Consider the following 27,184-nt stretch of genomic DNA (forward strand, 5'->3'; position numbering starts at 1 on the left):
TCATTCTGTGGACTTAAAATCTAAAATCAGATGTTTTTGCTGGTCCCTGAACACAACCACAGTGGGTGTGAGTTTCCTTCCTCCTCTGCAGTACTTGTCATTCATGAAGTGGATCATTGATCTATGATCCATTCACAGCTGATCAGATCACATCAATGGATGAAAGGAGCTGTTTGCAGATGTTGGTAGGTGAAAGTTAAGTTTTAGACCAGGAAGAATGGTTAAGTTTCGTCCTAATTAACAGTCTGGCAGTCTTTCGAACAACATATTTTCAGTCTTACACCTCATCAACAGTTTCACGACAAGCTGTGACTTTCTTGATTTGCAAATTTGTTTTGTAAATGAACAAACAACATATGTGTTATTAACAGCAAAATTTAAACAGGATCAAAAAATTACTTGTCTCTCATTAACTACTGTACATATTTTTTTTCCAAAATAATGTCTCATGGTTGTCTATCAGAAGGGGAGTGACTTTGTTTCTCTTTTCAAACCATAATGAGACTTAAAACTCTCCACTGAGTTCCAGACTTATAAAGGCTTTTTTGTCAGTTTAACAGGTTTTCAGTCCATTTCAGCAATTGAACTTTTATTGTGTGTTTGTATGTAATAGAGAGCATCACATCACCGGGGCCAAACCAACATGCCTCCAAATGCTGCATCATACTGCTTTATTTTTGCGAACATCAACAGTACAGGAAGGTGAAACAAGGCCAAAAATAAATGTAAATATACTCCAACGGAAAGGAAAGCTGCTGATATAACAACCATGTAATTCAGGCTCCAACAGCAGTCGAGTAACTCTAAAAACATGCACGTGTTCATGTCGACAGCATGTTGTAAGTTGGCACTCAGATCCCTGTCTCAAACTCTGCATCAGTTATGAAGCATGACTCTTGAAATTTGGCAGTACATCTTATTCCGTCAGGCTCCAAAAGGAAAACAATTTATTCATGGAATGATCAGAGAAGAAGAGCAGATGGACAAACATTTGTCAGAGCCTCTCCTTTCTGCCAGATTTTGTTTTATAAAACATCCGTTTTTTTGTGTGTGTGGCAGGAGGTGAAAGATGGTAAAGTTCTTGGTTTGTGGCCATCGTGTTAGCAGCTGTATTATTGTGGAGGCAGTCATCCTGCTGAAAACGAAATCAGACCATGATGAGTTATTTAGAAAGAGTTCACCTCTGTAATACAAAATTCAACTGAGAGACAGAGCAAGGCATTTAAATAATATATGGCTGTACTGTCTACAATTTATTTTCAGAGTTATGGTATCCATGTGCTGTATAAGTATTTTATTTTAATTTTTCAAATTTATTTTTAAATATAATTGTCTGTATATAATTAGGTTTTAATTTTTAGCACTTGAATGTAAAGCACTTTGAGCTTCATTTTATGTATGCTGACAGTCCGCTCCAGCATGGACATGTCCAGCAGCAAGTTGTTGGGTATTTCAGTTATTTAAAAATTCTGTTAACCCTTTCCCCACTGGGGCTGCCAACTCACACGCATCTGCCATGCGTCTCATCCTGTCATGACACAGAGAAAAATCTCACACCAAAATACAGCGAGGGCAGAAGTGTTGAATAATCATGTTAAAAGGTGAACGACTTTGACTCTAGAACAGCTGAGTGTTTGACAGCCACAGCATTTCATTTTCACGGATCAAACAGCTGATGGTCCGACAGCAGCGCAGTGAGACAGACAAAGAGAGCGCAGCTTCTCCTGAAAGCACTAGTTCAGTGTCTGAAATAGCCAGATTTGCAGAGGTGGAAAGTGACTTATTTAGACTTCTACAGACTACTTTGTGTTATTTTCTCGTTTAATCAGACTTTGGATGAATTATAATAGAAACACCAGGACACATTGCTCCGTGTCTCATCCAGCCGCTCACATCTGAGTTCTCATTATTATTACCAGGGGCAGATGTAATGTTTTGGGGGCCCGGGGCCACAAGCGCATGAGCTTATTTTCACCCTTTCTCTAAATGTGAATCTTGACAGGCTGTTGGCAGCTATAGGAGAAGTAGGCCGACTCAAAAGTTTTTTAATTCCTGAGTAAAATGATTAACAGCACAGAAGTTTCACGGAGTTCCACAGCACCCCCTAACGTGTAGCTCCAATGCTCAGTTTAACCTACATTTACGAAAATCTGTACACTTATGTCTCATGCCCAGACCCACAGAAAAGCCTCAAGGACCCACCGCCCAAACCCTACAGGAAGTCGACCATTTCAAATTTTGTGCTGATTTTTCGCGATTTTGGGCCTCATACTTTTGAGAACTTGTCCTCCACGATTAATCCGATCGACTTCAAATTGGGTGGGTCCAGTCCTAACCCCTTCATGAATAAAAGTTATCCAAAGTTCGCACCAAAGTTTTCCTGTTTTCCCCGTGGTGTGCCATAACATTTTGATGTCTCGCCATAAAAACGGGACATTCTTGTAACTTTGGTGTACATTTTCCGATCTGCCTGAAACTTCATAGGTTTAATAAGGGTCCCACCCTTAACACCTCTGTATGACAATATTCACTAGTCGTTATCGCACCACCTACGGCAAGAGCAAGTAAGCCTTGAGGGACAATTATTATTGGATTTATATATTTACATGATCTGGTCTAGAAATTATGTACACCAAAATGACATGGAATTTGTGTTCCCTGCACTGCCACCTGCTTGCTGCTGGAAGTACAACACCATGTGAAATAGCTCACTCCAGGGTCCAACCTCCCTCCGTACATTATCCGACTTTCACAGTCATGAACGACCGCTTTAGTCGGTGTCCCATCAGCACCCCAACATACGTGGGACTTTCATTGCTGCTTGCAGCTTTTTATATTATCATTGTTATCATTATTATTATTATTATTATTATTATTATTATTATTATTGTTATTGTTACTATATAATGAGATTAAATATGACTTTGATAAAACATCTTTCAAAATGACAAAGTGTTATGCAGTTAATCCACATTAAAATTGACAAGAGAAAGTTATACAACTGTGGTTCTCCAGACTCCTGGACTTTGATCACTTATGTCACAGCTCAGATCACGGGGCACAAAGCTCTGAGGAGCCTGAGCGGACCACCTGCTGACAGCGAGACGAAAAAGGGCACAGCCACATTCAGAGCTCATCTTATATAATCACAGTTTGATTTTTTGCTTGTCTGGACAGGACGGCACATTGATGGAGGAGTAGATGTGCCGAGCGGCAGATGATATGATAGATAAAAGGACAGATGGGATTAGAGACAAGATAAGACGTTAAAAGAGAGAGAGAACGATAAGGAAACACAGCATCCTCTTTCTGCTGAAGGCGCATACCTTCATGCTGTGTGTGTGTGTGTGTGTGTGTGTGGGTGTGTGTGTGCAGGTGAAGGTGGAGGGCTCGGTGAACGAGGTGGAACTGGAGGGATTGACCCCGGCCACGGAGTACACGGTGACGGTGTACGCCATGTATGGAGAGGAGGCCAGCGACCCCATGACCAGCCAGGAGACCACATGTGAGTCTCACACAAACACACAGCGCTTAGCGGATCAATCGATTCACTGATTTGACCATTGACACGAAAAAATCACTGGTTCCAAACATCAATAAGTGGGGCCGTCCACCATTTCTGCTTTCTCTCGGCTTTGTACTCTTTGAAACTGTTGTGCCATCACGTTTTTAAAGATAACAACAATAAGAGTGGTCATCTCTTTCCACGCCCCCCCACGTGGTCGCTACCTTTTTATAAATCCCTGACTTCACTGTTGCGCTGAACACAGAAATAAGAGTAAAACAAGAAAAATATAGACAGAGGGCGGAGTCTCTGCAGATAAATACACACACTAAGAGTCAGTCGTAAGTGATGATTAAGAGGGATTACTTTTGTGTGAGTCTACACATTTTTTTTAGTAAAATCCTGCAAAGTCTAAGCTCTGCTCTGAAACCAAGTCTTCCCCTCAAGCAGGCCCTTAAAAAAATTTCGGACCGTGCAAAATGTTCTAATTCCCCCCCACAAAAAAAGGTCTCAAGTCAAATTGGTCCTCACAGAGATAGAAACACAAGGTCACACTTGCTCTTACTCATACAGTAAATATGAATATCACTGAGAAACTGTCAATGAGCTTTACTAACTGCTGATGAAATTCAATTTCATTAAATCCCTGACAGATTTTATGACCCTCTGAAGTCTCGTCTCTGGAAGCTCTCACATTTCAATCACCATCACAGGACGTTTAAATTTACTCACAGCTGTCTGACGCTGACACATCAACTGAAAAATGTGTGTGTTGAGAGCACTCGTTTTTGGAAACTTCACAGTGAAGTTTCGGCAGTTTCTAACGATCTGGAGTACCTCTGAACTCAGTGATCGAGATGAAGCAGCGTCGCGCTCCAAACTCTACAGCAGCTAATTTCTCTGATCAGCTCTCTCTGCTTCTGATCACTCAAATCAGCTGCTGCAGTTTCATTTGTGTTTGCGTGCAGTTACGTGGCCTTTCCAGGATGGCTGCAGCATGTCGGAGTCACGTCCTGGCACGTTTTCTGCCCCCGACAAAACTGGCAACCAGCGATGCCAAAAATCACTGCATTGCTTCCCCTCAGTGTGCTATTTTTTGCACCTCAGTTTCTTTTAAGAGTTTTGCAGCCTTGGCGAGTGTGCCTCCCCCCTCTGCCTCCTCCGTATCCCCACCATGCCCACTAATTAAGGTTTTATGAAGCCTGCTTTAAGGTCTGTGGCCTGCGGCTTTAAGTCAGGGCATGTTTTTGTCTTTATGATGCGCGTAAGAGTTTGAATGCAGGTCGGATAAGGACGCCGACGGCTATCAGAGGGAGGCGCTGGTTGTTTTTGGGGGGGGGGATTGAGGTCTCTTTCAAATTACTTTTCATTTCCTCCATCCATGCAAGCAGGGCGAGCATGCCTCCATCCACCCATCCAGACATCATTTGTGCATACATCCAGTCATCCATTATGTTAAATGTTCATCTCTTTTTAATCATCCATTCATTACGTGCGAGGAAATACAAACATGCATCGCCCCTGTGAGTCACAAGTGTTTTTGCAGTGATTATGCCTGGAGCGGAGATGGGGGTGCATGATTCTGTTCTATCAGAGTTAGGACATTTATTGAAAATTACATTGATTTTAGACCACATTTGTGGTTTTCTGCATCGTGCTGCTCATCAGCCGGTGGTCACAATTTCCCCCTTGTTTCTTGTTTTTTAATGCATTTGGACAGGCGGGAGATGAGTTTAATGTGCTTTTCACTCAGCGTGTTTGTTCATAATCATTCAGACCCCATTTCTCCGCCTTCAGAAACCCCTCGGCCCTCGTTTCATCCTGTTATTTAACTGTTGTTTGTGTCTTTGTTAAGACAAAATGAGCTTTAATGATGGCTGCGGTGAAAAGAGGCCACCGCAGCTGCAAAGAAAAGGACCTTGATAAAAAAGAAAGGCAGTATGATGGCGATTAAGATAAAGACTCTTTTTGCAAAATCAGACTTCATATACTTCATACTTGATGCCTTGAAATTAATACTCTCAAAATATAGCCTTAAAGAGTCTTAAATTCATTAATGCAGCCTTGAATTTTGCTTACAAAGGTCTTAATTACTATATTTTTCCTGTCCTTTCACAGTGATGTTGCTCAGTACACATTATTATCATAAAAAGAATTGATACCGATATCATTCACACTGTTGGCAGTATGGCCTTGAAGTTGGCCTAAAATTTCATTCTAGGCAGTATTAAAAAGGTCTTAAAAGTCTTAAATTTGACGTTGAGAGCCCCGGGGGTACCTCGTGTTGGCTTTGATGACGACAGGCAGCTTTTACTTTATGTTGTTTACAGTTAAAAGATAAGTGAGGCATTAAACCTGAAAGGAAGCAATAAACTCACCATCCACGCCTCCACGAGACACACGCTTTTATTTTCCTTCGTAAGGTTAATATCACACAGGAGGGGACGCAGGCGAGTGACTGTCACCTGCTGAATGTGGGCAGTGCCTGATGTGACAGACACGGATTTCGAGCTTGCTTTTTTTTGTCTTAAATTGTACAAAATCAGCTGGTCAAACACAGAAGATTTGCTGAGGCTGTAACTTTGCTGGTCAAAGTTCACCAAAGTTGAAGTCCACTTGATACTAAAAGCCGTGACACTCCAAGTCAACACGTGCTGCTGCGTCGCCTCACGTCTCTGTGTCTCGGCCAGAAAGTTGCCCTGAAACACACCAACCTGAGAGGAGATACCTCTCCATGCCAGCAGACAGCAGACGTCTGTAATCATCATTCAAACTGGGAAACAGGAAGATCAGCAGTTAAAACGTTAACAACACAACCCAATATTGAAAAACGAGAGCATATTTACCGTATGCCGGTGAACAACAGAACCATCGGAAAACTTTTCTATGGAGAGCTCGATGGCTGAATAAAAATCTTACCTCATATAGCAAGTTTGTTTCGACCTCCCTCCCTCTGAACTTTAGCTTTCTTTACATTTATTACTTCCGTTTCTCGTCTTGTGCGCTGAGCTAAGAGGCCAATCAGAGGGATTTCATTCACCGACGGGCTCCATGGCCACAGCCACCGATTAAACGTGCACAAATGGCCAGAAAAAAGACGACGATTGTCGGGTCACACTGCTGCAGCGAGGGTCGGGCGCTCTGTGAGCTGGAAACAAACTAGCAGCTCTACAGTTCAGATTATTATAGTATTTGCAGGTCAAAGTGGTGCTTTGTCTGACTTTTCATACCCAAACCACGTCCAAACGACAGAAGGAGCTCCTCTTTTGGGAACGAGCTCCTCCTGGTTTTGAGTAGGATGGTCGGTGTCAGTGTCTTGTGCTGAATCAACACGTTCAGCGTCTTTCCAGCTTCTCCACGATTGTCTGTTTTGGTGCTGTTCGTTGTGTAGACGCCTCCTCGGCCACGTGGACGGAAGCAAAGTGTTATCAGATGGTCTAAACGAAATTAATGATATAGTGTAGCATGAAATGAGAAACGTTTTTATCGTCAGATGATATATTTCGTGATATCACACGGGCTTTATAGACACACAGATTTGAAAACTTTGGAGACCTACCTATCTCCAAACTTTTTAATTTCCCATCCTCCTCATTCCTGAGCTGACCCCGGCAGTTAAAACAGAAGCAGCCTCCGCCGTCCTCCCTTCCTCTCTGCTGCTTTGTTTTTATTCTGACCCTCCATATAATTGAGGTGAAGCGATGGCGGCTACAATCGGGATTTAAAGAGACAGAAAACAGATCAGTAGTTCTAAAATTTCCGTGAGTAAATCAGATTCCCGGGCTGAATTAAAAAAGTGGGGCTTTTTTAGACCTTTGCAGCTCCTCAGGGGGGAGAGAGGAAGAGGAAGGGTGAGCGATGTAGTGAAGGTCTGTCTGCTTTATAATTAAAATAGTGGAATCCAATCACACTCACTCAAACACCCATAAGTCCGTGTGTGTGTGTGTGTGTGTGTGTGTGTGTGTGTGTGTGTGTGTGTGTGTGTGTGTGTGTGTGTGTGTGTGTGTGTGAAATCTATTTCAACATCCAAACTCAACTAACCCTTTTATATCAGCAGCTCTGTGCCAGTGTTTCTTAATATTAACATTTTTGTTTTGATATCATCTGATGAAAGATACACAATAACAAATACATAGACGATAAAATTTAATTCAGTATATTAGAGGCTTACGATCTGATTGAAATTGATTTGGGAGGCCATGAAGTCGGTTGTGTCATTTGAGTTTGTGTTGTTTATTATCCACTCCAACTCAACTTTATTTATTCTGCACCTTTTATACAAAAGTGCAGCCGAAAGTTCTTTAAATAGCAAAAGAAATCAGCTTAAATGAAAAAAAGTTAAACCATAAAATGCCAAATACATACAATAATGAATAAAACTTAGTAAAACATGATTGGATAAAATAAACTCCTGGGATAAAAAGTAAGGTAAAAGAAATTATTAAAACTTAAAAGCTAATTCTACTTCAAATTAAACCTCATCATTTTTAATTTCTGTTTATTTGCTAAGGTACTAATAATAACGTGTTAATTATTGTTATTTCATTTATTTTTAATTATTTGTGAAAAGGTTTTGTCTTTGTTGGCTGGTAAACAAGCTGTGTTCAGTTTACGGTCGACACCAGAGCGCAGTGAAAGTAAATTATAGATAAAATCATTCAGCAAAGACTTCATTGAAAAGTTTATCAAGAGTGCTAACATTTGATTCCTGTCTCATCTCCTCCCCGTTCAGTACCGCTGACCCCGGCGAGGAACCTGCGTTTCTCAGACGTGGGCCACAGCTCGTCCCGGCTCACATGGGACTCCGCCTCCAGGAAGGTCAAAGGTTACCGCATCATGTACGTCAAGACCAACGGAGTCCAGACCAACGAGGTGAGAGGATCCAGGACAGAGTTTTTTTTTGTTTCATTTGAACACAATCAGGCTGCAAGCTTTGGTTTGATGAGTAAAAAAATCGAAGATGTTTGTCTCGTGTTTGGTCGTGTGTCCTCAGGTGGACGTCGGCCGCGTGACATCCTGGCTGCTACGAAACCTGACCTCCCTGACGGAGTACACAGTCGGCGTCTTTGCAGTTTACGATGAGGGACAAGCTGAGGCCGTGACGGACAGCTTCACCACCAGTAGGAAATAACATCTGTGCTATTACTATACAGGCATTTTTTAAATATATGAAATTTGTTGTGGGCATTTTAATGTTAATGTTTTTCTAGTCATGACAAGTTAACCCATTAATGGACCTGCACCCCCTCCTCTCATTCATGCTTGAAGAATAATAACAAATATGACAAATATCAACACATATCAACTAAAAAAGCTTCTTTTTAAACTTGCATATTCAGTTTGATCCCGATTTACCTTGATCCAGTCACACTACACTTTTATACTTTTATACAGTGTAAATTTGTCTTTTTAATTTAATTGATCTGGTGTTTTACTGTTGTTTTTTAACTCTGCCTTGTAAGGTTACTTTGACTGTTTTGAATTATTATTATTAGTCAATAATAAGGATAAGGACCTCAGAAAGTTAGTGTAAAACAGGGGGAAAAAGGAAAAAAGACATTTATAATAAATCTCAATAATACTGATAATAAATCTCACTCAGGTAGTCACGCATTCTTATTATCGGATTTATAAATTTTAAATTTATAGAACTTCAGTCAATATCTATTGGTATAGTAGTCACATTATAAGCAGTCCAGTCTATGTTGACCAAAAGTGTGTATCTGTGTGTGTGTGTGTGTGTGTGTGTGTGTGTGTGTGTGTGTGTGTGTGTGTGTAGAAACCGTCCCGGACCCGGTGGATCTGAGGATCAGTGACATCTCCACCGACAGCTTCAGGGTGTCATGGCAACACCCGGCCGCTGACGTGGTGCTGTACCGACTCACCTGGACGCCCACAGACGGAGGAGACAGTGAAGAGGTGTGTGTGTATGTGTGTGTGTGTGCGTGTGTGCGTGTATATGTGTATGTGTGTGTTTGTGTGACACTCCACGTTCCTGAGAAATCTGACTGGTTTTTCCTCTGACGACTTTTCTATCAGCAGAATCCCTTCTGTTTTTGTTAAAAGGCATTTTAGCTGCACAGCTTCATAAATGAGTACAGTATGTGCTTTAATTGTGGAAATACATCAGTTATAACAGTAAGCAGTATGTCGCGGGCGTAACCGCCAGTGCACATGATGCATGAAATCATCCTCAATAGTAAATAAAAAGATGAGGGTCTGTATTTTTATAAATACTCTGGTATACTGTAATACAGTGTTACTGCACATTCCTATTGAGAATTTCAGGATTTTTATACCAAACCTCATGAAAATGTTATAAAAAAAATATGCAGTAGAATGTGTTCTCAAGTAGATCTCACTTGAACTGCATTATCTGAAGGGATTTAACAGAAAACCAGTGTCAACAACTTCAAACAAACTCAAAAGAATAAAATCATCAGGTCCATGTCTTCTCATTTATTATATTCCAGAAACGTTCACCTGTTCCAGCTTGCAGTGTCACAAGGCTACGCTAATGAACTCCCCTTCTATCAGCTCTCCGACTCTTTTGCTCAGTACCAAAACAGTTTATGACCTGAAGAGAGGTTTGAAGTGCTTCTCCTTCATCTTTCTCAACGTCTGCATTATTTGTCCACACTCAGATCTCCAGACACTTGAACTCTGGGTAATAACTTGAAGAGAGCAATCGGCAGTTTTCCAGCAGAGCTCCATCGTCTCAGATGAATACATGATTTGATTTAGTAACTGATGATCTCCTTCTTGTTTTGTCACAAACATCTCAGCGATTTATCATCGTTGTTGCTTCTATTTCTGACTGTCTGGATGTCAAACATTAACCCCAGCCGGTCCACATTCTCACAACTAAAGCGACACAAACACGTATTTCTCGGGGCTGCTGTCTCTGTCTGTAGTCTCTTTTACTGATTGTTGATTAAAACGGAGCCACGTTTCATCTTAAATCTGACACACTTGAATCAGACGATTTAATTAAGATATAAAGTAAGCAGAGAGGTGAAGATGAAAAGATAAAAGTCGACTCTCTCACGTCACACTTTGTCTGTCCCGCTAATTAGGATTATATCAGACAAGATATTCCCCAAAACATGACACGTTTTATCAGCCTCTTCACCTGTTGGCTTGTCACTCGTCTGCAGGCTTTTGATCTTCCTACCTGTCTTTTTTGGCTTTTGCCTTTATTTGAGACAGGACAGATACAGCGTGAAGGGGGGAGAGAAAGCGGGGGATGACATGCAGCAGAGGGCCGAGGCAAGAATCGAACCTGCGGCTGCTGCGGCGACGATAGAGCCTCTGTACACGGGGCACCTGCCCTGCCAACTGAGCTACTGGGCGCCCCACACAACATAAATTCAAACAAAAATAAATGTCTAAATGTGTATTTTGTACCTTTTTTTTTATTAAGTCTAAAAACAAAAGATGTTATAGCAGCAAAAAAGGCCAAAATCTCAAAATTAGCCCTTGCATAAAGAACTTTTCACTTCAGTTTCCTCTTAAATCAGCTGCTTCTTCCTGTGATGGATTAACAGGTTGGACTCTAAAAATTTGGTGAACATAAACTGATTCAGTTGGGTTTAACCTCCCCTGTCGGGTTTTCTATCTCTATTTCTATCTCACAGGTTTCCATTAACCCTCAAATTGCGCAAATTAAAATTGTGGGTATAAAATATGTCCACATTTCCCAGAATCTAGACCACTGAAACAATAAAACAGTGAGCACTGGGACGCCCTGTTTGGCACGCCGACTTTTTTTACTGAAAAATCTGATCAGCAGGGTGAGAAGGTTAATCAGAGCACACTATATAATCCCCCACAGATTTGAAGGAGAAGTTGCATAAAACCACTCAATGAAAACGCTGTCATCTCGCAGTTGCGTTTTATTGATATTTCAAAAAATATCGCTTCAGTTTTGTGCAAATCCAAAATGAAACCCCGCCTGCTGAGTTGTTTTTTCGTATCAGCTGTGCATCTGCTCGTCTAACAGATCATTTCCATCCCTCTGTTTCTGTTTGTGTCGCAGGTTCTGGTGGACGGACACATCAACACCTACCTGATAAGAGGACTCGACCCCCTCACCGAGTACGAAGTCCTCCTCACTGCAGTCTACGCAAACGAGGTCGAGAGCGACGAGGTGATCCTCGTAGAGTCCACCGGTAAATAAAATGTTTCTTCCAGCATTCCTAAAAAGAGTTCTGAGTGAAGTTACAAGTTTTACTGCTCACTGAGCTGATGTGTGATCTTTTCTTTACATCATATATTTTCTGTTCTCATGTAAAATTACAGAAAAACATCATTTTCCAGATTGAAACAAACATCAGAGCATGATTATTTTAATATATTACATATTTTTCTTTCATTTTCAGCTGAAAGAATGACCACCGTCGCCACAACAACCACCACCACAGCAAGTAAATATCTCGTTCCAGCTGTTGTGATGCTGTTTGGTTTCTCTTTCCTTCTCTTCCTCCACTTTGCTTTACCTCTTCCTCATTTTTGATGTTTTCTAGGTGTAATCATACAAAAATTAGGATTCTGGATTTGAATGTTTCCCTCTGCACAAGTTTATAAAAGTTTGAGTACAGTTCTGCAACAAGCAGAAAGATTATTATCCAGCAGTGTAGAAAAACACAACTTCTTCTAATCTTTTAATAACACTCAGGAAAAACAGGCTTCAAGATTAAAAAAACATCAGGAAGCAAACATTTGATTAAAGTTTGCTGCCTCTGCGTCTTGGATAGCGTTTGTAAATCTTCTCTCACGTCTCTAGACGGATGTCGTATCATCCATCATGAGGCTGTCAGATATTTTGCCACACAAACTTTCCCGGGGAGAGTTCTGATATTGAAGAGCTGATATGAGGTTGAAGACCTGAGTAAATTAAATGCCAAAACGATGACATCGTGATATGATGAGTTCTTCTGATATGGGATGAAAAACATCAGACTGTTGCGCTTCAGTGAGTTGACGTGTACCTCAGTGACCTGCAGCGTGTGTGTTTTTTTAACTCTCTGATGCTGCAGCTCCTCGTTACGGGGTAAGGAACATGAGGATCGATGAGGAAACCACCTTCAGTATGCGGGTGGCGTGGCAGCCGGTGGACACGAGGAATGTCCGACATTATCGACTGAGCTACATCAGCGCCAGGGGAGACCGAGCAGAGGAGACGGTGAGACAGAACATCGGAGACAGTGTTTGCTCTGTTTCATGAAAATCAGCTTTGCAATTTCACTCTGAGGGACGTTTTGATCGTCCGGCTCGCTCGTTAGGACTTCTGGATTTGAAGTGGGATGAGTTTGGTGATATTTCAGATTTTATAAGCTCTCTTCAACTTCTTTTGGCTTTGGTGTGTCAGCTTAGATCTCCTGTGAATCAAACCGCGTGGGTGAGCTTTTTTTTTGTTTTGTCGTTTTTCACTTTTGGATTTGTTTCCTCCAAACGAACCAGAAGTGTCTAATGAATCATTTCAAACCATTAAGCCATCGGTTTGATCACTTTTGTCGGCTGATAATTCGTAACAGCCATGTTTATGAAAACAGTTGATTTGAGACTTGTGCAGGCACAGTTCTCATTAAGCTGTGTGGGAAATCATGATGGACTTTATCACTTCAACGCGACAAAAAAAATGTGACTTTCAAATTCTACTTATCTCACTGAGGCTGAAATTCCCTGAAAAACCAACCCAATGACCAAAACAATTGTCAGAATAATACGTCTCGCAAACTGCAGATCTGTTTTCTTTGCTTGTTATTATGCAGCACATTAGTTGAAACTTCATGTTTTAATAATACTGCCGTTATTGTGATTAGATTCAGGGACAAAACCAACTTAGATCTGATTAAGAAAAAAACTAAAGATCAAATTTTGCCTTAAAAATAATAGTTTGAGGAAAGGCAGTGATGTAGTTAAAAACAACGGCTAAAAAAAATGTCAGTCGCTTGCTTCAAAACTACAAAACTAAAAAAAGCTTCTGAATATGCAGCCCTAAAAAACAACTGCTTTTGTTGTTTTTTGTAGGCATCTGAAAAACGAAATTTTAGCGCTGTCGAAAGCAAACCAAACCCAAAAGCAGCGATATAACGTAACGCATCATGATCGTGATACAGCTTTAAAATATCGCGATAATCTTTTAAAGCCATATCGCCCAGCTCTATCATGAAATGGCTCCTCGTTTGTGCCGCCTCTACGAGGAGATAACAGCGTTCACTCTGACGCCTCACGCCAAAAAGTTTTTCCCGAGTTTTTGAATATCTTCACCCCGGACAGTTTTTTTTCAGTGACATAAAACACATTTTTCCGTGTAGTTAAAAAAACAAAACACACAAAAAAGCATTTTTTAAAAAAGTAGACTTAAGGCCTGAAAAGTAAAGTTTAAAAAATCATTAAAAACATCCATAGACACTTCTGAAACAACTCCAACTTCACATGTACTCTTCCACCAGCATGTCCAGCATGTCCAGCATGTCCAGCATGTCCAGCATGTCCAGCATGTCCAGCATGTCCAGTATGGACAGAGTTCTAGTTACAGCACTTCTGTCACCTCTGCGAGGCTCTGAAGCTCCACCAGAATGGGCTTATATCAGGACTTAAGGAACATACTGGATATAAAAAGTGGATTATGCTGCAGAGGTGGTCTGAAAACTTCCCTCAGATGTCTTGATGTGTTTTTTTTTCGTTGTTTTTTGTGTTTGTTTTTTTGGCCGGGTTTCTGAGTCGCCTTCACAATTCCGTTTTAGGTCCGCAGGGGGTAATTAATATTGTGAGAATAAGGATTTAGAGTCAGTGGTCTTAGTAAGTGTGTAACAACTGCTGCCAGAGGAAAGTTTGTTAGTCTCAGACTGTCACTGTAAGTTGGATAATAAGAGATTTGTAAAGACGCGCTGGGCGTTTGGGGAGTCCTGGAAGAAAAAAAAAGATGTTGATTTAAACAAAGCCAATCCTTCGATGTGTCAATCTTCAACAGAGGGATGGAGATTATTGATGAAGACGAAAGTCGTCCGTGGAGAGAAAGAGGGAGGAAGACAAAGAGTGTGTAGTTAAAGTTGATGGCAGGCCTTCAGAGTGGAGTTGAGAGGAAGAGAGAGAGAGAGAGGAGGATAATGACGATGAAAACAAGTGGCAGATCCTCAAAGAGTTTGTTTCGTTAGAGAGAGAGATGGAGAGAGAGAGAGAGAATGGCAGGTCTTCACACTAATGAGCCACAACAGACAGAGAGACAGAGAGAGAGAAGCAAACACTTTTATAGAAAACAAAGAAAGATGCAGAAACATCCAGTTTGCGGACGGTGGGAATGTGTGTTCATTCCTGTGTGTGAGTGTAGCTGACATGCAAACATTGAGATGCTACATTAATTTGACGGCCTGAAGCGCCAGAATTGAAGTTGAGATGTCTGCAGTTGTGTAAACCTGCATCACCAAAATAAAATCAAACTATATATTGTCCTTAAAGAACAGTGTGTAAGATTTAGGGAGAATTTGAGGAGTCTAACGGGGAGGATTGCAGATTGCAACCAGCTGAAACTTGATGAACTGAACTGTGATAATTAAAAAAATATAGCATGTAATGTATTGAAAATAATTCATTTTTTTGTTTTTCGTCTAAAAACATAGCTACATCATGACAAAAACCTGGCATTTAAAGGAAAAAAATTCTAAAAAATGCTGAATATTTGATATTTATCAAAATAATAATAATGTGTAATAATTTTTTTAAAGCTTTGAAACTTTGAAACGCTCATTTTCTTCGCAGAGCAATACGAGTGTGTGTCATTTTAAAGCGGGCCTCTAAGGGTTAAAGAAGCATTCTAGTTTTTGTTACATAGTGTGATGTACACAGTTTGTCACATATCTCCAAAAATGTCCCGTAGTTGACAGGTGTGTGTGTGTGTGTGTGTGTGTTTGTGCCGTCACCACACTGGTAGCCGCCGTGTGTCTGCGGGCGGCGCTTGGCCACAGGTCCCACATCAGCCTTTTCATCCTGACAATAAAGAGCCGCCAGCTGCTCGCACCAGCGGCTTGTTAAATGAGATCTCTTATCAAAGTGCGAACAGCTGTGGGCTCTGTTTGGCAATCCGGTCAGGTCATGAATCACCAAGTGCTGCACTCAATAGCTACCATTTAGATGTCTATCTGCTCTGGGAAAAAAAAAACCTGGCAGCTTCTTCTCGGGCTTTGTTCAAAGCAAGTTTCACTCTGCGGTTTGTGGCTGCCAAGGGAGGGACAGCAGCCATTAAAGAAAGACGAGGAAGGAAAATAACTCATTTACATGCCATTGATTTCTGGATGGCAGTTATCCCACTGCATCTTCACTGATGGAATTAGGTCTTAAACTGTTAATAACTTGTACAAAATTGTGGAGTTGTATCCAAATTATATCAACTTTAATTAAATCGCAGATGTTATGCAGCAATTTTCATGCAAAGTGCTTCTCAAACATGATTAAAACAGTTCAGAATCAGAAAAACAGACTGAGAAAAGTTGTTTAACATATCAAAGCAAATCTACCACAAGATGCCACAACCACAGTTCACTCAAGTCTGGCTTCCTCTTGACCTTTGATCCCTGTAGAGAAAGAAAAACAATATTTATCATCATCGCCATCTCAAACTGGAATTTAGTTAGTACTCCCTCCTTTTGGTGCTTTCAGGCTGTAAATACCTTTGGGATGTGATGCAACATTCAAACCAGTGCGTGACTGACAGATTCACTGGCATGAATCATCTTCTCTCACATGATTTAAATGTGGGAACAACAATTTGAACATGTTCAAGGTGTTTTTCTAAGATAGAAATGTTGACAGACTCATTTAAGTTAAGTAGTTTTTCAACAACACATTCTCAAAAGTCCAAAACTTTCTCTTTGAAGTGTTTTTTACTTCAGTCTGTCTGTTTTCTGTGTTTTCTCTGAATGAGGAGTGTGCAGAGTGAGAATTGTTGCTGTTATTGCCAATTTCACACCGTAGTTGTAATTTGTTGTCTCTTCGCTGCTTTTATCCCTGAAACATTTGGGTTTGTGTCGACCAGCTTCTCAACATCGCTTCATTAGACACTCGCAATTACCTGAAAAAAACATCCATTTAAATTTCCGTCACTGCCAAACATCTCTGTTGCTGCCTGTTGACTGACATCTTCTGATGACGCGCTCATAGACACATCGGTGTGCATTTAAAGGCACTAACCGTATAATCGGATTGATGCAGCACAGATTATAAAATAGACTTTGTCCATCATCATTTTCTTAAAGCTCACAAATCACTATTTTTATCTAAGCTGAGAATCTAATGACTGCATGTAAAGTAAAAGAGCTCTCTTGTAGTGAGAAACCAGCTACAATTATGACCCATCTCTGTAGCTTTACACAAGTATTGAATTTGATATGAGTAGAGATGATAGCAATCAATCGACAATCGATTAATCAGTTGTTAAGAATTGAAGCAAACGTGAAATTTAAGTGATTAAATGATGAAATGCTGTTAAAGAATATGCTATATGTTGCTTTTAGCTTTGATTAAGGAAAAACACATCTGGTATTGTCTGAAATAAGCAAAGTTCTTGTGTTTTTTTATTAATTAATGTGTTTTATTAATTAATCAATTGTTAATTTTACCAATTAATCAATTAAGAAAAGTGCTAACAATTTGCAACTCTAGATGTGGGTCATGTAAACTTTGTAACCTGTAATTTCAGGTTGAATAATCTGAATGGGCTTTATCCCAAATCAGACATGCATGTCCAAAACAGCAGCTCTCACTTGTCAGAAGGAAAAAAACATCTACGTTTACCTACATTATCACAGACTCAGTTATCATCAAGTTTTTGGATGAGCACCAAAATCTCAACGCCGACCTTTTCAAGAAGGCGCCTTTCAAACAATCCAATAAGTCCCTCACTGTTAGGAAACTTTGCAAAATCCTATTTTTGGACAAAGAAGCAAAATGGCACAAGTAGCTCGAGCTGTTTCACTGTTGGATATGTTATAAGTGATGAATGACATGTTAGGGCATGTAAATTGGTGTATTCCTGGCTGCATGTAAACAAGGAGGTTATGAAATATTCACTATCATTAGCCATGTAAAGAGCTTATTATTAGTATTGTTTTTTATGGAATAAGTAAAAAGAATGGGGCAGTTTGTGCATGTTAACACAGTCATTGTCTCCAGCAGCAGCAGGTGGACGTTGTCTGATAAACCTGCTGAACATCACCTGCTCAGCAGCAAACAGCAGGCGGACACAGTAAGAGATGAGCTGGTGAGCAAAGTGAAGCATTTAGCACAGGGGTGGGTAATTATCTTTCCTTGGGGGCCACATGAGAGACCCGGGAAAAAAGGAATTCTGTCATGTCAAACCCTCTAATTTAATCACTAGAATAAATGAAAGAAGACATACTGTGCATTAGGGCTGGGCGTTATAACGAATTCAACCACGAAATAACTTTTCCTCAATGGAAGTATGAGGAGAGGTTGGCCTATTCTCAGCACAATGTGCTTAAATTTACCTGAAGTTTGTTTAAGATGGAGCTTTTCATTTTTATATAATGCTGAAAGTTTAATAAATAATACTAATTAGTTGAATATCCCTGCTGTAAGCCATCTTCAAAGTGACACCACAATTCTCTTCATAGATCATCAGACGGATTATTGATGATTGATTAAAAGTGCTCACATTTAAACAGACTTTTGAAATTACTGCACAATTCAAGATAAAATAAAAGATCATGAACAGGGAAATAATGGCTTAAATGTAAGCTGAATTAAAGATTTTTGATAATAACATGATATTTTCATTGTGATTAATGAACACACGTTCATCGTTTATTACAGTGAAAATTTGGCAAAACAGCACTTTATTAAGGAAAATAAATGTAGGAGTCTTTAACCTACTGTACAGGACTGGCTGTTTCGCATAAAAATATATTAATTACAAAAAAAAAAAAAAAACTAAACAAAAAATCCCTCAGCATTGCAAAAGATCTAAAACATGCACTGGAGGTCCAAAAAAGCAAAGTCAAACCAGTGCAGACCTAAACACACATGCACAAATTTACAATTTACTGGAACGTATTTTACAGTTTATTAAACATTTGTTTGTTGGACAGTTGGACAAAAGAGTATATGCTTCCACGGACACAGCCCATCCTGTATTTCTGCATCACGTGCACTGGGCATAATGATAATCTTTTGGGCTACAGCAGTCAGATCTTTGTGATATAAACACAATCCACGGGTAGCTTTAGCCAGCTTACGCAATGAAAGGGATCAAGTCTCTGATGGGCTTTGACTAGTCCACTGAAGAGGCAGATACTTTACTCAGGAGGTGGTTGAGACCAAAAACTGAGCTTTAAGAGAATGAATGTTGGCATCTGCATCTTGTTTTTTAAGTTCCTCTGCCCCCTAATGCTCAAAAAAAGATTACTGCAGCTTTGTAGCTCATCACTGATCGCCCCGAGCTCTGTCCCGCTCAGCTCTCTACATGCTCAGAAATGCATAAGTTAATGGTTATGCCCATTCGTATGGCTCCGTCGCTGTCGTATCAGACGTTGCTGTGGGGCGACCCGACTCTGCAGCCATCTGTCCACACACAGCTGCGGTGCTGAAGTCAGTGAGCCTCCGTTATTTCCCTGTGCTGCTTCATTCAGTGTCCAATAAACCGAACCTGCAGGGCAGCAAGTGCAATTCCACCGTTTGTAAACAGAGTTTCGGCTATTATTGCTCGGCAGCAACGTGTTGTTCCAGGAGGTAAAAACGTCGTCAAGGGGAGATTAAAAAGTTTGAGGTTTCCTTTCTGTCACAGATTGTCTGTAGTTTGTACAACTCTGGCAAAGAGTTTAACTCCTGACTTAAAGTTTTACAAAAGTATTTTACAGATATAAAGAGGGTCCTCACATAAAACTAGTCCATCTATACAGCAGGAAGGTGCAAATACAAACGCACTGATATTCCCTTTTGCTCAAGAGGTAGATGTAAAATCAAGTCTCAAGGGTGACGTAATGCAAACTCTACATGTGAAACAGTGCAGCAAAACCAGCAAGAAACTATCTTGAATTACGGTTCAACATTCAGCTAAAACATGTTTCTAAAAACAAGCAGAGAGACATCCAGCTCAGTAACAGAATCAGGTCATTTCTGACTATTTTTGTTTTACTTTCTCTGATTTTATTTTATTTATTTTAAAGTTTGGTTGTTTTTTTTTCGCAAATTTTCGGTTCATTTTCGTGTACTTGGGTCATTCCTTCTTCTGTTGCTCATTAATATTTTATTATTTTAAAAAAAATTTTTAAAATAGATAAATCTGATTTGCCTAGATTTCAACAGGTTAATTGACATTTTGACTATTCCCCATCTTCTCTGAGCAACAGTTATGTGTGTGTGAAAGGAAATAAAAGCCTGTCCCATATGGACGCCTGTTCAAAATAAAAGCCTTAGGTTTAGGTTAATGATTTAAGCAAATAATAGCGTGGGTTATTAATTGATTTTTTATGGTAGTTTTTTTATTTTGCCCAATGAATGTGTACATTTTGAAAAGCATTGTATTTTATGTCTGCATCTGCCATCATGATAAGAGCAGCTGAATATGTCAGTTCCTCTGCAGGAGAGACTTGATGTTTCTGCCATTAGGTGGAAAACACAAGTTCATATATATCATTATCATTATCTGCAAAAATAAGTCAAAAAATGTATTGGTTATCAAAAAAAATGCCATATTGTACATCCCTAGTTTGTGGAAACTACTGACTCCTCCTTTGGTGAGTCTCACTGGGAAACCCCCCTGGTGGTCCCAGTTGAGTCAGCAGGGTCCGTTCTGGTCTTAACCCAGAGTGCTGCCTGAACCTGGACCCCCTGGACTTTGTAATAGTCTGAATGGCAGCTGAAATGGTCTTTCATGAGGTACATTTCTGTCCATGTTTTCTATAAATTGGTCACAGTTAGTGGAAAAGGAGAGCCTGTGGTTTCCCTTTTTTACGACTTTTGCGCATTGTTACTTTGCTTACCAGTGTAGTCACCTCACATTGACTCCCATCACCTGTGTACTTGACCGTGTTCCCCGTGCAGTTTGCCTTCGAGCCTCGCAGCTCCAGCCAAGTCTCAGATGGATCAGACTTAATATTCTGGGGCTGCACGTAGCCTCTGTCAAACTAGATTGGGTTCCTGAATCCTATAAATACTTTATGAAACCATGTTTGCATTTACAAAGTGGAGTAAAAGGAGTGTAGCTGGAGGTGGTTTCCTCCAACTGTGTGGCTTGGTGACAGTTTAGAGACTTGCTGGCTTTTTCATCATACTGGGCTGAAATTGATTTGTTAAGGCCTGCAGTGTTTGTCTGACTGACACGTCTGAGAAAGTGGGATTTTTTTTCCTGTTTTTGGGGGGGTGGATGTGGAGGGCTTGTGGATGGAGACGGGCTAGACTGTACATGCTCAGAATGCAAACAAGGATGACAGACAGACGCACAGTCCCAGAGACGGAAAGACAGACAGATAAACACACAGACAGACAGACAGAGACGGAGATTGTGTAAGGAAATGAACACACTGAGGTTGTCTGCATGCACCCACACAGCTCAACCTTTAAAATAAAAGATTTATTCCGCCAAGAAGAAAACAACCAAAGCACCGTTTATCTGGAGGTAAAATCAGGTTTTCCAGCAGCAACAACAAACAACCTCAAAGCGTCCAAGTTTATAAACAGACAAGCACAATTTGCAATAGCTGCAACTTCAAATACGCACTTATGTCCCCTGACTGCCACGCCCTCTTTAAGCCAGTTCACATGAATGCACCTTCACACACACACACACACACACACCCACACACACACACACACACACACACACACACGTGACCTTTCAGCTGCAGAAGGGGATTTTTTTTTTTTTTTTTGCTTTTTAAGCAAAGCTTTAAACCCAGAAGAAGAATGGACGGTTAACCTTTAGGGACTGAATTTCATGCTTTTCACTCTTCATGTTGTGATATTTTGTGTGTGTGTGTGTTGATGCATATGTCCTAAATGTAGTCCAGATTGTGTATTTGAGTGTAATCAGTGAATTTCCAGCTCAGCTCCTACAATAAGTCTAAAATACACTGTGGAAACTAAATAGTTACATTCAGACTGTTCAGGTCCAAAAAATGCTCCATTGAAACCCATTCAAACTGACATTTTTGATCCCACAGCCATCAGAGCAGAAAAACAGGACTTGTATTATTTCTGGGTGTCATTCTGGGCTTTTGACTCTGAATTTGTCATTTTGACTATTTTCCACCTGATGAGGTCATTTTGACCATATTTGGCATATGGAGGAAATACATGCTATTTCCACTAGGTGACCTGTGACAGTCAATGTAGCTGCTGATCACTGACATATCCCAGACTGTCAGCAGCTACACTCACACACTGACATATCCCAGACTGTCATAATAATAATCTACTTTGCATTTAGTATATTGAAAATAATTATTTTTATTTTCATTATGTTTTTCTTCATAATTTCAGCTTTACACAATAAATGAAGGAAGACTTTATTGTCTGACTATATCAGTGAGTCACAAAGAGATATTAAAGCAAGAAACTGAGAGAAGAATTTAAAGTACTTTCAGAAAATTAAAAAAAAAAAAAACTCTATTGTCACACTGATTTATAATGATAAATGGCAGGAAATAATGATATAAATCAATAAGTAATTACCACAGTTAAACAACAGCAGATGTGGAGAGAGAAACAAAGCATCAGAGGAACAGAAGAAGAAAGATTTGGAAGCAGAGATGAAGAGAAAAGACGCCCGCAGGGTAAAAGAAGCAGATTAGCTTTTTCTCAGCGTGACAGCGGCGCTTCACCTGGACGGATGACTCATTTAGGGATCAGTTTTAACAAAAGGCCAAGTTCACAGACAGGTGAGGAGGAAACCTGGACACAATTAACCTCTGCAGCACCCCGAACCTCAAAGCCTCACTGCAGCAGCTCGCCTCACCTCACCTCCATTAAAAGTCTTATACAGTTTTTCACTTTTTGGGTGATGATGAAATCCTAATTTGCTTTTTTGGTTCATTCAGGAATTGTCCCAAAAGGAGGCCCGGTAGTGTAATGAAGAAGATATTAAAGAGGAATTCCACCAAAATAAAATCTCTTCAGTAGTGCAGCAACATGTGACATTTTCATTGTCCTTTAAAAATCAAAAAAATTATTTAAAAAAACTTAAAACAGTGGAAGTCCTTATTAAAGCGATCAGCATGTGTTTCTCCTGCAGAGTGCGGAGAACGGTCAGACTCTCCTGCTGGTACAACTTCTGCCGTCAGCACGTCACCTGACACTGTTTGATCTCACAGCACGTCGACCTGTGACACTAATTAAAGGAATGAGAGCCAATTTAAAAATTAAGTTCATTAAGTTCACGAGACATCTGTGCTGATCCTCTGTGACGCTCCTGTCTCTAAAGTGACGTGCTGTATGTTTGTTCTTTATCTTTTGTTACCAAACAACCAAAGAAGAAAAAAAAGAACTGGGTGTTTAGAGTGAAACGCTGCAGAAACACAAACTGCATCAATATAGCGTCCAAAAAAGAAGACAACAGCTGGGTTGCCATTCAAATTTGGTACAAATTTCAACAGAATTTTCTGAAAATCAGCAAAACAAAAACGCAAATTCATACACTTTTTTATCCACTACAGCTGTGGGAATATTTGGAGTTGGTTTTTGAAATAAGCCGTGTGTGGCGCTGATTCTAAGCAAGTCTGCAGAAGAAGAGGACACAACAAGATCGTGTTTTTGTTTTTGTAGCAACAGAGATAATGCTGGACAATGACAAAAAAAAAGCTTTGAATATTGAATATTACAGCTTTTTGGTGGTTAAAGAGTCCTGTTAACAGCACTGTGTACATACATAAGCATGTTAAACCTTCCAGAGATGATATAAGCCGCATTTACACTGCCTGTTGTCCCGCCTCGCCGTTCTGTATATAACGTCCGATCGCAGAAAGAGGGGACGTCTCTGAGCTGGAAACGGCGGTAGTAACAGTGCTGTAATGAGGTCCGTGTAAAACCTAAAGCCAGAAAGACGTGACCACGGGCGGCGCAGATGTGATGTTTATGCGTGCGTCCGACTGCAGACATTTAAAAAGCAGCTGTTAGCATTGCGACTAATTTGCTGCTGTCTTGGCCAGGACTCCTTTGACAAAGAGCTTCTGAGTCTCAGTGGGACTCTTCCCGGCTGAATAAAATGAAATAAATTCAAATGAAATTTAAAAAAAGAAGAAAGACGGCCGTAAATGTCTGCAAACTGGGAACACAGTAAGATTTGGGAGCTTCTTGGCCTTTAAAACAGAGGACGAGATCAGCTGCCAGATAACAGAGAGTAAATGATTGTGATTGTCATGTTTGTTCCTTTGATAATTGTTATAAAACCACAAGTATGTTACATGTCACACTGGAGGCGGACGCCTATGTGTTATCATCACGTCCATCATACCTGTCACGATGCAGTGTATAATCCCACACTGCCGCGGCCATCTTAACATTTAATTTTGAGCTTGCATTTGTGTCTGTTTCAGAGGACGGTGCCCACAGGTCAGAAACAGTCTGGTTCTGCAGCCCCTGCTCTCAGATACCGAGTACAAAATCGCCATCACTCCTGTTTACCTTGAAGGAGACGGACCCACAGCGGCACGAATGGGACGAACACGTAAGTCATATTCGTGTCCTTTTTCTTTCAACTGTTTGTCTTTAAATCTATTCAAGTGGATGTTTTCCTTCTTTCCTGTTTAAAACCCTCCAGTACCCGCATTTTGGTTACTTAAGGCTCAGATGTACTTTAAATACACACTTACACACCGTCCTCCTCATGCTGACATTGGGTGAAAGTGAAACTCGGAAAATGCTGTCGGGTCATAAGCGAATGTTGAACAGCCAGCTTAAAACTGACTAAACGTCGAGATGGCTTTGACAGGTTTGGCAGCAGAGTGGAGATTGGAACATGCATAGTCCGTGTGCTTGATGTCCTACAGTGCACACGGTCAAAAAAAATGAAATTCACAAAGACGTTGGCAAGGTGTCCCTCATAGACACATGGACCAAAGCGGAACCACTGGGACACGCAGATTTGTAAACTATGAATTGGCCCCAAAAAGGAAAAGAAGATGTGCACACAACACTAGCTGGGTTTCCATTACAGATTTGAGTGGTATTTTTTAAATGTCGATAAAATTGCAGGAGTATGTTTCCACTGAGTGATGTTCTGCAACTTCTCTGGGGATAACATCCCAGTAACCATGGCGATGGATGTTCAAACATTAGTGGCTTTATTTCTATAGCAGCCACCGCACTAGCCGTCATTATTTCCAATCCAAGGCCACGTAGGCGTGTTATGGAGCCATGATGGAAAGGCGAGCCCCTTATACGTGGGAGCGGCCACGTATGAGGGATTTGTGGGAGCTGATAGTCCACGATTTCACAGAGGAAAAGATTCAAAACTTCCAAATAATCCGCTCGACTTTCTCAGAGTTATGTGATGCAATAACAGCTCTTGTAGCTCCTGCTGCATCATGAAAAGGCCAGTTCCTACTGACAAGCACACAGACACAGCATCATGTGACCAAGAAAAGACAAAGAAGTGTTTCCGTTCTAAGTTTGCAAAATATGGCTTTTTTAAAAAAATGTCTGAAAAACCACCTCATATGAGCATAAGTTTGTTTTTTGCGATAAATGGTATATTTTTTTCAAAATTTATATGTTTCCATAAGAAGAATTTATATTCACAACTTCATTTTGTGCAGTTTGAGGGTTAATGGAAATGCGCAGTGACATGTCCTCACTCTCAAGGAGATGAATATCAGTCCAACATTAACTCTCTTTTAGCTCTGTTTTTGGTCTCCACCAACTTCTGAGGGAAATATCTGTTATGGACCTAACTGAAGCCCCAAAGTGGAGCTAAATGTTCACCAGCTCGTCTCTAACAGCGTCTCTGCTGTTTGCTGCTGAGCAGGTAGTTTAAAGTGGCTTTTTACAGATTTTTTAAGAAAAAATAAAAACGATTCTGTGAGACTGAACCTGAACAGTTGTGGGCTGGACAGATATTCATTGAGCTGAAACTCACCATAAAGGATTTGGAGTTGGTGGACACCAAAACAATAAAGCTAACAGAGAGTGAATATTGGACTTGCCAGGTGACCAGAAGGTGTTTTTGTGTTGGTGTTTAAAAAGCTAACCTCTGCCTCTCCTAAGAGAAAGACTTCATTCTAGGTGAAAGAAATACTTCCACCCACTCGCAGCTGTCTGAAACTAAACTCTCATTACCCGACACAAACACAAACAGAAACGTGTTAGCTATTCATCTCCTCTAGGACGTCTCGTTTGCTGAACAAAGTGTTGCAGGACTGTTGCCAGAGGGGGAGTGGAGATGGATCGAGGGGGAGTTTTCCTTCTTGGTGCCAAAATAAATGAAAAGGATTAATTTTATATCAGAAAGTATAAACCCCTTGAGAAATTAGGGAGGAGAACCTCTTAATTTAAGACCTTGTCATGATGTTATTTGACTTAATCAAGAAAAAAAAAAACTTCCTTTAAAGAGCAGATTTAAATACATCTTGGGATCAAATCGGCTTGTTTTTTCTCAAAAACATGACGAAGGCGAAGGGCAGGTTAACAAGAGATGAACCAGAAGTCAGCAAACAAATTAGCAAAGTATCACAAAAAATGCTTGAAAATTAGCACAAAAAAATCAGATACAAACAAGAAAATTATCCCAAAAAAGTACTTAAAAATGACACAATTTTAACACATCATTCAAAATAAAATAAATTCATAAATAAAGTTTCTGGATATGTTCTCTATTTCATTGTTATTCTTATATGCTCCTTTTCTCTTACTAATTTTCAAGTTGTTTTCTTGTCACATAACACCAACTTCTTTCAAGTTGCTCGCTGCCTTTTTTCCGTGTTTTTGAAGAGAATTAAACCTCTTTGCTCAGTTTCATGGGTTTAAATATTTGTGAAAGGCACTGGAGTGCAACTGATGTCTATCTAGGTTTCAAAGGGTTAATGTTTGCTGTATTTTATAAAGTCCGGTCCTCACCTGTGTGTTGATTTTGGCTGGAGGCTACACACCAGAAAATAAGAAAATACAGGCCGAGCGCCGAGTCTGCAGATAAATAAACCACCACACACTGAAAGTGGGGCATAAGTGATGATTGAGAGATATTACTCGTGTATGAGTCTGTACATTGTTATTTTGGGAAATCCTGCATAGTATACCCTGAAAACATGATTCCTGGGATAGTGTGCGTTTGTTCCCAGGACAGAAAATGTGTCATTTTGGGGAAAAATAATAATCCTTACTGAATGAAATTCATCACTCTGGCGGGTAAACAGTCTGTTGGAAAAATAGGTTTAGGCTTTTTAGCTCAACGGTATTATCTAGTGTGACTTTTCTAATAATTATAAGGAAAATACTTTACAATTGCCACGACCTTCCCCCACTAAAACTTCTTGATATATTTTAGCAGCAGCTCCATTAACTAGTAAATGTAGGAGCACTTTTCTCAGGTGCTTTCTTCCACCTCAGCCCACCCTGCGTCTGTGCGCAGCTCATTACCCAGGAGACAGTTTCAGGGGAGTTAAAAGAGATAGCAACCTGTCCTTTTAGCTCAGTATTCAACATCCATTTTCTTTACTGTGCAGCTGAGGA

General features: G+C 40.3%; 1 protein-coding gene across 1 annotated transcript in view; it reads left to right on the forward strand.

Moving 5' to 3' along the window:
• LOC121957675 (collagen alpha-1(XIV) chain-like) overlaps positions 1-27,184 on the forward strand; it is a 206,127-nt gene that overhangs the window by 82,313 nt on the left and 96,630 nt on the right. The window contains 9 exon segments of the mRNA XM_042506398.1: positions 3,376-3,505; positions 8,238-8,377; positions 8,499-8,625; positions 9,285-9,424; positions 11,544-11,676; positions 11,887-11,931; positions 12,544-12,689; positions 24,055-24,075; positions 24,077-24,185. Of these exon segments, the coding sequence (XP_042362332.1) occupies positions 3,376-3,505; positions 8,238-8,377; positions 8,499-8,625; positions 9,285-9,424; positions 11,544-11,676; positions 11,887-11,931; positions 12,544-12,689; positions 24,055-24,075; positions 24,077-24,185 (991 nt within the window).

Source organism: Plectropomus leopardus, chromosome 18, assembly GCF_008729295.1.
Source record: "Plectropomus leopardus isolate mb chromosome 18, YSFRI_Pleo_2.0, whole genome shotgun sequence".
NCBI classification, from domain to species: domain Eukaryota; kingdom Metazoa; phylum Chordata; class Actinopteri; order Perciformes; family Serranidae; genus Plectropomus; species Plectropomus leopardus.